Source organism: Pan troglodytes, chromosome 8, assembly GCF_028858775.2.
Source record: "Pan troglodytes isolate AG18354 chromosome 8, NHGRI_mPanTro3-v2.0_pri, whole genome shotgun sequence".
Classification (NCBI taxonomy): domain Eukaryota; kingdom Metazoa; phylum Chordata; class Mammalia; order Primates; family Hominidae; genus Pan; species Pan troglodytes.
The window spans coordinates 33,778,178-33,790,301 of record NC_072406.2 but is presented as its reverse complement, the minus strand read 5'-3'; the positions used below and the strand labels follow the sequence as shown (position 1 = coordinate 33,790,301).

Below are 12,124 nucleotides of genomic sequence, written 5' to 3'. Positions count from 1 at the left end.
CCTCAAAAAAAAAAAAATAAAAATAAAAATAAATAAAATTTAAAGAGAGAGAGAGAGATAGCCAAGTAGAGAAATGGGAAAGGAAGGTACTAGGCAGAAAAAGGGCAGACGAGAGAGAGCATAGCACGTTGGGAACTTGGTATAGTTCAGCACATCTTCAGGCTGTGTGTCTAGATGAGCTGAAGAAGAAGTCTGGAACTAGAGTGCGGGCAGTGCTGAACCTCAATCTTTGCAGAGATAGGGCTCAAGGGAACATGGTCCCAGCACACTTTCCTTGGATTTTATCCTGTAGGAGACTTAAACGCTATTTAGAGGACCAGTGACCTACACTTGTAGGTGAGCGGAGTCTCTTCCTTGGAGGTTTAATCCATTCCTGGAGCTTTTCTAAGAATCTGGTCTGCATTGCGTTGTTTAGATTTTTACCAAGAAATTGACTCCTCAGGCATCAAGAGACCTTCTCAGTGGTCCGCTAGAGGGATTAATGATGTAGAAATAGTATTGGTAGATTTTTTTTTTTCAAATATCACAACCTCTCTTATTGTGAGCATTTGTTGTTTATGCAGAAGAGCAGAAACACTGAAATTAGATAACCAGAAAAACCTATTAGAAAATACACTCCTAGAAAAGGAAACTTTAGCACACAGTGGGAATGTAGATTGGTAGAGCCGTTGTGGAAAACAGTATGGAAGTTCCTAAAGAAATTAAAATAGAACTACCATACAACTCAGCAGTTCCTCTTCTGGTATATACCCAACCCAAAGTAGATGAAACAACCACCTTGTAAATATATCTGTACTCCTATGTTTATTGCATTTTTATCATAATAGCCAAGATATGGAAACAACTTAAATGCCCATCAAAGGATGAATGGGTAAAGAAAATGTGGTATATATACACATACAATGGAATATTGTTTAGCCTTTAAAAAGGAGACCCTGCCATTTGCCATAATATGGGTGGAACTAGAGGACGTTATACTAAGTGAAATAAGCCAGACATAGAAAGAAAAATATTGCATGATCCCACTTATATGTGGAATCTGAAAAAGAAAGGTCAAATTTACAGAGATAGAAGATAAAACAATGGTTACAATGGGGTGGGGGGATGGGGAGTTGTAACTCAAATGATACAAAGTAGCAGATATGTAAGATAAACACATCTAGAGATGTAACATATAGCAAGTGGACTGTAGTTAATAAAATTATATTAGAGATTTTTGTTAAGTAGATTGTAGCTGCCCTTTGCTCGCTCTCTCTCTCTCTCTCACACGCGTGTGCTCTCTCTCTCTCTCACACACACACACACGTGCCAGATGGTAGGTATGATAATTTGCTTCACTATAGTAACCATTTTACCACCTATATGTATCCCATACCATCATGTTGTAAACTTCAAATATACATGAGCTTTATTTAAGAAAAAGAAAATACACTCCTGATTTAGAACTATGTATCTTCATTTAAAATAAACTTGCTGGTGTTTCTATTTTAGCCACTGCTTCGGTTTTCTGACTACTGATTGGTGACCCTTCAAGATCACTCCCCAATCCAACTCCTTGCTAGCCTGACTTCTGTAAAGAATGTGCAGTCAGCAAGAGAATTTCAGAATTTCAGTTGTACTTCCCAACTATATTTGAGTGTTATTTGCAAACTGAATTTGAGAAGTTGGTTTAAATTTGTCCCAAAAATGCTGTTGTGTTTACATTTGTCCAAAAAAGTGCTATCTTCATTTAAGTTTAGGAAGATATGAAGAATTGATGATTGAAATACTAAATGTCTGTGATGAACCGGGCACGCCTGCAATCCCAGCACTTTGGGAAGCCGAGGTGGGTGGATCACTAGAGTCCAGCAGTTCAAGACCAGCCTGGCCAACATGGTGAGACCCGGTATCTCCTAAAAATACAAAAATGAGCTGAGTGTGGTGGCACATACCTGTGGTCCCCACTACTTAGGACGCTGAGGCAGGAGAATCACTTGAACCCGGGAGGTGGAGGTTGCAGTAAACCAAGATTGTGCCACTGCACTCCAGCCTGGGTGACGGAGCAAGACTCTGCCTCAAAAATAAAATAAATAAATTTCTGCGATGAATCTAATCATTAGAAAAATGAATTATTTCTTTATAATGTAAATTCCAATGTGTAGGCTATCATATGATTATATTTTACCATCTAGTCTGTACATCTAGCCTGTGAAAAAACACACATTGTACATTGTTAGCAAGTATTCGTTCATTCTGTTACTTCCCTAAGAAAAAGTTTCGGGCTTCTGATTAAATTTGAAGCCCTTAGCGAAACTTGTATTCCTAGTCTCAATAGAAATGGAATGAAAGAAATGTCATATGTTTTCTTTTCTGAGTGTGAAGTTGGGGAAAGGATCAAATACTAATGAATAGCACTTGTTCTAGAATGCTCATGTGTCTTTCATCGATGTGCCAAGATTCAGTCAAAGGGTTCCGTATGTGTGTGAAGGAGAAACATCTGACACTTAAACTAGAAACAATACAACATTAAAAATACATTTCCTGTGAGGCTGAGTTGATTTGGAGAAAGAGAAGTTTTGATCGTCAGGAAGAACATAAATGTGGCTCTAGCATGTGTGTCAAATGAGAAAGCTTTTCGGGAAGAGCTTCATAAACTGTAAAGTGACATGCATGTAAAGGAGAAAATAAATATTCCTGCTTATCGGATGGTTGAACATTAGCAAATGAAATGAAAATAGTCGTTTTTGATTTATATAGATTAAAAACAATATCCAAGTTGGATCATAGACTGAACAGATATGCATACTTACCTGTCTGTCTCATGTGCAAAACAGTAGAGTCATAATGTGATCTCCACAGTCACAAATTTCCTTGCTTTTCTCCCACTTTCCATTTCAGCCAGGTGCCCCACATTAAGCCCTAGGCGTGTAGATTGTGGGGATTGGTTCCTGACTTTAGAGGAACTCTTTAAAATTTCCACGTGCTGGAAATAATACAGTGGGGAAATAGTGTATGAATTTTCTGCATTTTGCTTGCCCGTTATCTGTGGCCCTGGCTCTTTGTCATGTAATTCATCCCTTGTGGCGAGATTTGCTACTTATTACTGCCTGATCTTTCCCCCTAGTATTTCTGATATGCCCATGCTACATTTTTTTTTTTTTTTTGTAATTAGAAACAGGGTCTTGCTCTGTCATCTAGGGGCTGGATTGCAGGGGCACAATCCTAGCTCACTGCACCTCTAACTCCTGAGGTCAAAGGATCCTCCTGCCTCAGCCTCTGGAATCACTGGGAGGACAGGCATCCTCCACCATGCCTGGCGAGTATTTTTTTGTTTTTTTGCGGAGATGGTTCTTGCTCTGTTGCCCAGGCTGGTTTTGAACTCCTGGCCTCAAGTAATTCTCCCATCTCAGCCTCCTGAGTTGCTGGGATTACAGGCATGGAACCACCATGTCTATATTTTTCATTCTGGTCCTTGATCTTATTCTTGTGCCATACCTGACCCATGTGTGTTAAACTTGTCTACTGTTCTGTCTGTCAAGTTCTTACCTTGCTCCTGTCTAACTATCCTTACAATTGTGTGCAGTCAACCTGTTGACCTCCCTACCTGGCAGGGAATCTTCATACCTGCCTGTTTGTTCAGACCCACATAGAGAATTTGGGCCCTCTGAGACCCAGACAATCATTCACATTTACTTTCTCGTATTTCTGTATCTTGAGATCATGTTGGGGACACATCGAGTCAGTTTTATATATGACTGTTTGTTGGAAAATATATATGTGCCCATTCAGCAATTTAATCAGCACCAAGATATGTCTATTTATGATATTTAGTGTGGCTTGTCACTTAGCATGTCTAGTGTAAAACTACATATCAGAACTCCTTATGGATTGATGGTATTGTCTAAGGGTCAGTATTAGAATACATTAGTTCAAGAAAAACCAAAGGCCATGCCATTTTAAGTCTTTAAAAAATGTTACATGCATTGATCCAATACGTATTTCTAGAATATCCTCTGCAGTGGAATAATGACAATTTCTTTCATTGTACTCGAGTAATGAATCTTCATATTAAATATTGATTTATACAACATGGGCAGTAGTATTCACTGAGGAAAACTGGGATTTGCTGTGAGCTAACTCTTCAGTCATGGCATAATTTGCATCTACAAGCTAGTCTTAGTGGTAGGGATACATTACTGGAAATAGCATCTCTGTCTACCTGCCAGTTGTATGTTCTGAATTGCTTTCCCCTTATCGAAGAACTGCCCAAAGTTATGTAGTTCTTATCAGGAAGCTACATATGTATCTGCACTGTACATTCCTTTCTTTTCTTTCTGTCTTGTTTTGGGGGATAGCTCACATGTGTTCGTGTGCACACAGACATATACCACATGGATTTTGTGCCATGAGAATAATTATTAAAGACTCTATCATTTGGGGAAGAAATTATTTTCTTTTCCCTCACCGACAATCCTGCTTATATTTGTGGTTTGAATTATAGTTACAACTTGCAGAGTTTATCCTAAGAGAGATAAAATGAGAAACAAATCTGAGGGAAAAAAATGGAAGTGGCAATTCGAATCTAAATGTAGAAGTAAATGGGCTAGATTATTCCGAAGTAAAATAGCAGAAATTCTAAAATCTAAAGCTATCTAGTTGTATTTAAACCATATTATGGTTTAGCTCAGTTCTGTCAGAACATTTGCAGACTAATTTTTTCTAGAGAAAAAGCAGTTGGCTTCAAAATCAAAATGTACTGATTTTCTTGGTTTGTGAGGCTAATTAAGTTTAACTGGTGGAAAATTAAAAATACAACTAATGTTGTGTGTTTTTTCAATATTTAGGAACTGCAGAGTCCCCAAAATAATATTTTAGAGAAGTTCTTTTTTTTTTTTTTCTTGTTTGAGACTGAGTTTCACTCTTGTCACCCCAGGCTGGAGTGCAATAGTGCAATCTCGGCTCACTGCAACCTTTGCCTCCTGGGTTCAAGCGATTCTCCTCAGCCTTCTGAGAAGCTGGGATAATGGGCGCCCACCACTATGCCCTGCTAATTTTTGTATTTTAGTAGAGGTGTGATTTCACTGTGTTGGCCAGGCTGGTCTCGAACTCCTGACCTCAAATGATCCACCCGCCTCAGCCTCCCAAAATGCTGGGATTGCAGGCATGAGCCACCGTGCCCAGCCTAGAAGTTCTCATTTGAGACAACTAAGTCAAATATATCAATGAAATGCTGAAATGTAATGTCTGCATATGTAGTTTAAAAAGTACAAAGTATGTATGTTTCCTTTTGCAGTTCACAGGCAATAAAGAATCTTTAATCCATTAATATTTAAGGAATATTATAAACCTGGTTATATATATTTAGGGAAGAAAATGGTCAAAAATCTCATGGAATTAATTGTATTTTCAACTAAATCTTTCATATGTTGGTGACAGCATTGCTTATTCTAATACTGATGGTGGGAGATCTTTTTCAGGCAGCGTTGTACACAGTGACTTTGAAGATTTCTAGGTGCCATCATTATGCAGCCGTTGTCACTCAGTGGGAATGTGGTTGAAGTCACTTTAGGAGACATGATATTGAACATAGGCTTGAAATTTATCATACAAGATAAGGCGACTAAATATTTGCCCTGGATAAAATAGGTTGGTATTGGCAATGGGAAAAAGAAACAAAAATTAATCTGACATACACACACACACACACACACACACACACACACACACACACACACATTGCACATGCACACTGTCTCTCCCCAGAGACCTGTCAGATGCTAAAATGACTCTTACGATAAATCTAAAAGTCATTGCTTCAGAAATGATGCTACTTTATTTGAGTTTGCTTTTCCAAAAGTGGATGAATTTCTGCCTCTATAATTTCTTCCAGAGCTGTTTTAGCATACCTCATCAACCACATACACATAAAATTCTGGTTGAATGTTTACCACACATATACACACAAATTAATGACAAATAGAGTAACCTCTATGAGCCTAACAAGCCTGGGTGGCACATATCCTGTGCATTTAAACTCATTTTTCTTTACCTTTCCCTGTTTCTCACTTCTACTGCCCCAAGCAGGAAGGGTTGACCGCCTCCTTTTCAAACTTCAGATCCAGTCTTCTTACTCCTAGAAGCTTCTCTGCTCAACATGCCATAGTACTCTTACACTTTTCTGAATTCACAGTGGTTATTTTGAAATTAATCTCACACTGTTTTGTCATTTCTTCTGTAATAATTTGGGTTTAGTATAGTCAAGAGTTTGGGTTCTGAAGTCAGATTTTTGGCATTAAATTCTGGCTCCCCCTCATTTCTGATATTTGACCAAATTACTTAATCTGCTAACCTTCAGCTCCTTTGTTGGTGAAAAGAAGATTGTGGTGACAATTACACCAACTAAAGCATGTGACATCCTAAGCGCAGGGCTGGAACATTGTAAGGAAGAAAACCGAACATCCCAAATTGCCCGAGACTAAGGATGTTCCTGAAAAGCAGAACTTTAAGAGCTAAACTAGTAAAATCTTGAGCTAACGGGGTTGTAAGCATTTTACTTATATTATTAAACTTTTATTGTATGCAGATTCTGTATTCCTGGGGAAGTAGAGTCTTATGTTACCTCTTTCTCCCACTAACTTTCACAGGGGTATACACCTGAGTGCTTAAATACTTTTATGTAGGTTGCATTTTCTTATAAAGATTTGCAGGTTGCACAATATGAATATGCTTAATGTCAAACAACTGTACACTTAACGATTAAAAGGATACATTTATGGTATGTATATTTCACCACAATAAATAGATTTGCAATCTTAAAGTAATAATGGCAATAATTGTTTTATCACTATAAGTAGTATGTATTACTGTAGTATGGTCAGCAGTAAGCAGGATATAGTATATACTATAAACAGGATACATTATAGGAATAGAAATAACATTTAGCTAAAACTAGAAAATTAAAACAAAGATAATATGAGAGTCTAGAGGAAGAGAATTGATTATTAGGATCCTAGCATTGGCTTGAGAGAGGATTTTTGATTTTGCAAAGACATTTTAGGCTGTACACTTCCTCCTTCCTCTCAGCTGATGACCGCCAGGTCCTGCTCTGCTCCACCCCAAGGAAATGGGGTCCGCTTCCCCTCGCCTCGTGGCACTGGCTTTCCCAGGAATGTTGCACGCTAACCTCCAAATTATTCTACAATGAGCTTTCTCTTGACTTGGATTTCTTCCTGCAGTCCCAGGCTGCTTCCCGAGGCCCAGGTTCAAACATTCGCCTCCACAGATATTGGAAACAAAGCACTGGGGGAAAAGAGGGAATTGGGGAAATAGCGTGTTTAAAATAGAGCCACATATGCCCCTAAATTCCTGTCAAATGGGGGTGAATGAAGCCCGCCAGTTCAGTAGGTCCGCATTGTGGCTGCTCATTTGAAAAAACAAGACACCAGCCAGACACAGTGGCTCACTCCTGTAATCCCAGCATTTTGGGAGGCCAAGGTGGATGGATGGCTTGAGCCCAGGAGTTTGAGACCAGTCTGGGAAACATGGAAAAACCCCATCTCTATGAAAAACACAGAAAAATGAGCTGGGTGTGGTAGCATGCACCTGTAGTCCCAGCTACTTGGGAGGCTGTGGTGGGAGGATCGCTTGAGCCTGGGAGATGGAGGCTGCAGTGAGCTGAGATGGCATCACTGCACTCCAGCCTGGGTGACAGAGCCAGATCCTGCGTTAAAAAAAAAAGAAAGAAAGAAAGAAAGAAAAATAAGACACCATTATGCAATTTCCTTTACCGTCACCCTAGATTCTGATTTATTATAATTGGTGTGGGGGACCTGCACGTCATATGCAGTCAGGGTTGAAAACACTGCAAATAACTGATTCTTCCTCTGTCCTCAGTCCTTAATCTCCTGTCCTTCCTTTCCAGGGTTCGTTGCTCCTGCTGAAACTGAAGATTTAACATATAAAACAGTAATGACTGCTTTTATTTTTAAATGATTCCAAAAGCTTGAGCTTGATTATTTTGTATTACGATGATTAGGCATGTCTTTAAAACTTGGTGGTTTTAACTCAATTATAGAGCACTTCATTTTTATACTGAAGTCTGTGTATTCTTAGTTTATTATGCAGTAAGCCTGTTTCTTCGGCACTTCCCTATTCAGAGCTTATAATTAAGAATCTGCAAACTAAAATCTAGAGGCAATCTGGCTGGCTTCTGTATCCTGCAGGGAAGGAAAAGGGGTTTCTGTAGTGCTAAGAATCCTTTCAGATTAAAAAATAGCATCTTGTTTCTAGATTGCATATAAACTTTGTGGACTTAGCTCCCACTTATGGCTTGTGATCAGATGTGAATAGGACTTGAGGCTTTGACATGAAACTCTCAGTGACATGTGTAAAAGCAATTTGAGCAGAAAGGTCCATACCATGGCCCTATGTTATAACCAAGCAGCACAGCCACCTTGCTCATGGACTAGACAGGAGTTTTTTTTTTTTTTTTTTTTTGAGACAGAATTATTTTGCTCTTGTCACCTAGGCTGGAGTGAAAAGGCACGATCTCAGCTCACTGCAACCTCCTCTTCACAGGTTCAAACAATTCTCCTGCCTCAGCCTCCCAAGTAGCTGGGATTACAGGTACCTGCCACCAAGCCCAGCTAATTTTTTGTAATTTTAGTAGAGTTGGGATTTCACCATATTGGCCAGGCTGGTCTCGAACTCCTGAGCTCAAGCAATCTGCCTGCCTCGGCCTCCCAAAGTGCTGGGATTACAGGCGTGAGCCACCATGCCCGGCCAGGACTAGACAGGATTTAACTAGGATCTAGTTCATTATTTAATACTTACTTCAAAACTAGCAGCATAGTCATACTTTCTCTTTTAGCAATTCCTCTCTGATTGTCTAAATAGGGGTTCTTTGTCCTAAAAAGAAAAACAAAACCTCATTAAGTTATTTGACATACATTAGCTGATAAAACAGTAGTCAAGTGTTAGAAAATATGACAATAGTTGCATTTTATCCTAGACTCTTTATTGGGAAATTTCTGAATGGTGATTTTCTCCCTTTTTCTGGATGCTTTCAAAAAGTAAGCCCATAGAAAAAAAACCAAATTATTTTCTCTTTTCACATTACATCTATAGTTAAAGTACTATTTTTTTTCTTTTTCTTTTTCTTTCTTTCTTTTCTTTTTTTTTTTTTCTATTTGGAATTTGGCCATCGACTGTATCTCTATAGTCATTGAGGGGCCTTCAAAACCTTCACCTTTTCTTTGATGACTTGAAACCTTAACTGTGGCTTCACTACACAAATAATTTTTCTGCTGCCTTCCCGTTCAATCTCTCAGCCTCTGTTGTATTTTGTTCTGTAAAATGGGAATGGTATCTGTTTTAGATAGTTGTCGCAGTAATTAAATGATGGCATACAAAGCACCATGCACACCAAGGACACTTAATCATATTCTCTTCTTTCACGCACTCTGCGTACATCCCCCACAATGAACTTCTTTTTGAGTACTCTTCAACGTTTCTTGTGGGTACATTTCTTCCTTTCATTTACTCTAATCTTTGTGTATTTACGTATATTTCCGCTTTTCCAGTTTCAGATTTGGTGAGCCTCTTAAAATGTTCTTAGCAGGGTGCAGTGCTCACGCCCATAATCCCAGTGGTTTGGGAGTCTGAGACAAGAGGATTGCTTGAGACTGAGAATTTGAGACCAGGTTGGGCAATGTAGCAAGATCCTGTGTGTAGGGAAAAAAAAAAAAAAATCAGCTGCGCATGGTGGCATATGTCCAGCTACTTGGGAGGCTGAGGCAGGAGGATCCCTTGAGTCCAGGAGTTTGAGGCTGAAGTAAGCTGTGATCACATCACTACTCTACAGCCTGGGTGACAGAGTGAGACCCCATCTCAAAAAACACAAACAAACCAAAAAACAAAACTTTTCTTCCTCCCTTTTCATCTTCTCTTTTATGATCTTCACATGTATTCACTACTTTATTTTGGTTTTATCTCTTTCCATTTTAATAATAAACATTAAACAGAAAATAGCCTATCTGTGGAAGTACTTTATTGTACAGTAGAAGAGACATTTTGATATTATAAATATTGTAGAATATTCCATATAGAGCCTGAAATGCTTAGAGCTTTAGTCAGCTTCTAGATCTTTGGTCAATAAATCTTACCAATGTGAAGTGAAATTTGAGTCACACTTCTGTGTATTTTCATTGACTTAGTATAACTAAAACTATAATTTGTGGCTTTAATCTTGTTGACATAAAACAACCTGTCAAACTCAAACTCTTTGGTTAGAAAAGCCATTGTCCCCCATTTGTAGCAATGCTAATGGTATCTGATGACTAGTTTAATAAACAGGGCACTATGCTTTTACTCTTTGATTAAAAAGCCCTTGTTTGTTGCCAAATTAACCTAACATCTTACTTTTTAAAAATTTGCCCAAACCAACTTCAACAAACTATTTCCTTGTTTTCTTCCAGTAGTTTTATGGTTTCAGATATTATATTTAGGTCCGTATCCCATTTTGAGTTGATTTATTTATAAGGTATGAGATACAGATGCAATGCCATTCTTCTGCACGTGAACATCTGGTTTTCCTAGCACCATTTATTGAATGGACTATCCTTTTCTCAAAAAAAAAAAAAATCCTTTGATTCCACATGTTCATAGAAGAAATCTCATACATGGAATAGCTATCTTTCAACCAAATTCTCAGTGAACCAAATGTAAAGCCATTGCTTTAGATTTCCTTTTGCTTGTTTTATTTACCTAAGTTTCCAAAAAAGGCATTCCTGTAGCATAACAATAGAAAAGCAGTGTTTATGCCTCTTCTTAAATTGCTATTTGCTTTTACTAAGTTGATTTCTTTAGGCTTTCAATTATGTTTGTCTTTGTTTTTGTTTTTTTGTTTGTTTGTTTGTTTTGAGACAGAGTTTCACTCTGTCGCCCAGGCTGGAGTGCAGTGGCATGATCTCGGTTCATTGCAACCTCCTCCTCATGGGTTCAAGTGATTCTCCTGCCTCAGCCTCCCGAGTAGCTGGGATTACAGGCACACACCCCATGCCCAGCTAATTTTTTGTATTTTTAGTAGAGATGGTTTCACCATGTTGGCCAGGCTGGTCTTGAACCCCTGACCTCCAGTGATCTGCCCACCTCAGCCTACCAAAGTGCTGGGATTACAGGTGTGACCCATCAGTTATTTTTTTTATAACCCCTGTAGGAGTTCCCTAAAAACTCTTTTATTGTACCAAGTATAAGGTAGATAACTAGGTTTTATAATCCCAAAGAAACTTTTTAATAACTAATTCAGCCAGATAGCAAATGAGAATAATCAATAAAGGCATGAAGATAAACTGCAAGGGCTAGATAGATGGCTTATGTTTATTCCAAAGTTTCTCATTCTAAACTCCCTTCCCTGCTGTCTGCAACATATACACATTTAGGACTAATACATTACTTTCTTTTCTTGCTATATTTGACAGTAGCACAGGTTCCCTTTGAAAGTCAGATATAAGTAAGGAGTAGGCATAAATATAACGTGTGTGTGTGTATATATATATATACACACACACATATATACACGTATACACACATATATATACATATATCTATACATATATATACGTGTGTGTGTATGTGTATGTGTGTGTGTGTGTGTATATATATATATATATAAAAAATTTGAGATAAGGTTGCTCTCTGTCACCCAGGCTGGAGTGTAGTGGTGAGATCACATGGCAGCCTTGACCTCCCAGATACAAGCAATCCTCCCACCTCAACCTTCCAAGTAGGTGGGATCACAGGCATCCACCACCACACACAGGTATTTGTTTTATTTTTATTTTTAGTAGAGACAGAGTCTGCTATGTTGCTCAGGCTGGTCTCAAAACTTCTGGGCTCAAGCAGTCCTCCTGCTTTGGCCTTCCAAAGTGCTGGGATTACAGGCGTGAGCCACCATACCCAGCATACTTATTTTTTGAAAGCCAAAATGAGAAAACATTGTTAAGCAACATTCTTGAATTGTCAGTACTTAACAGGCACTAAGCTGGGACTGTGATGTATAAACCAGGTGAACCTAAATGTATTACAGAGTGTGAGATAGCCTATTTTCCCAAATTTTTCAATGTCCATTCCTGAAAGTTTTTCTTAA

General features: G+C 38.5%; 1 protein-coding gene across 10 annotated transcripts in view; it reads left to right on the top strand.

The window, feature by feature from the left end:
- The window catches only part of NEBL (nebulette), a 180,079-nt gene that overhangs the window by 159,254 nt on the left and 8,701 nt on the right, over positions 1-12,124 (top strand). For 2 of the 10 annotated variants that reach the window (XM_063781459.1, XM_054660807.2), the window contains one exon: positions 7,901-7,944. The exons of the other annotated variants lie outside the window; for them this stretch is intronic. In XM_063781459.1, the coding sequence (XP_063637529.1) occupies positions 7,901-7,944 (44 nt within the window). The remainder of the gene's footprint in view (positions 1-7,900; positions 7,945-12,124) is intronic. 10 annotated transcript variants of the gene reach the window in all.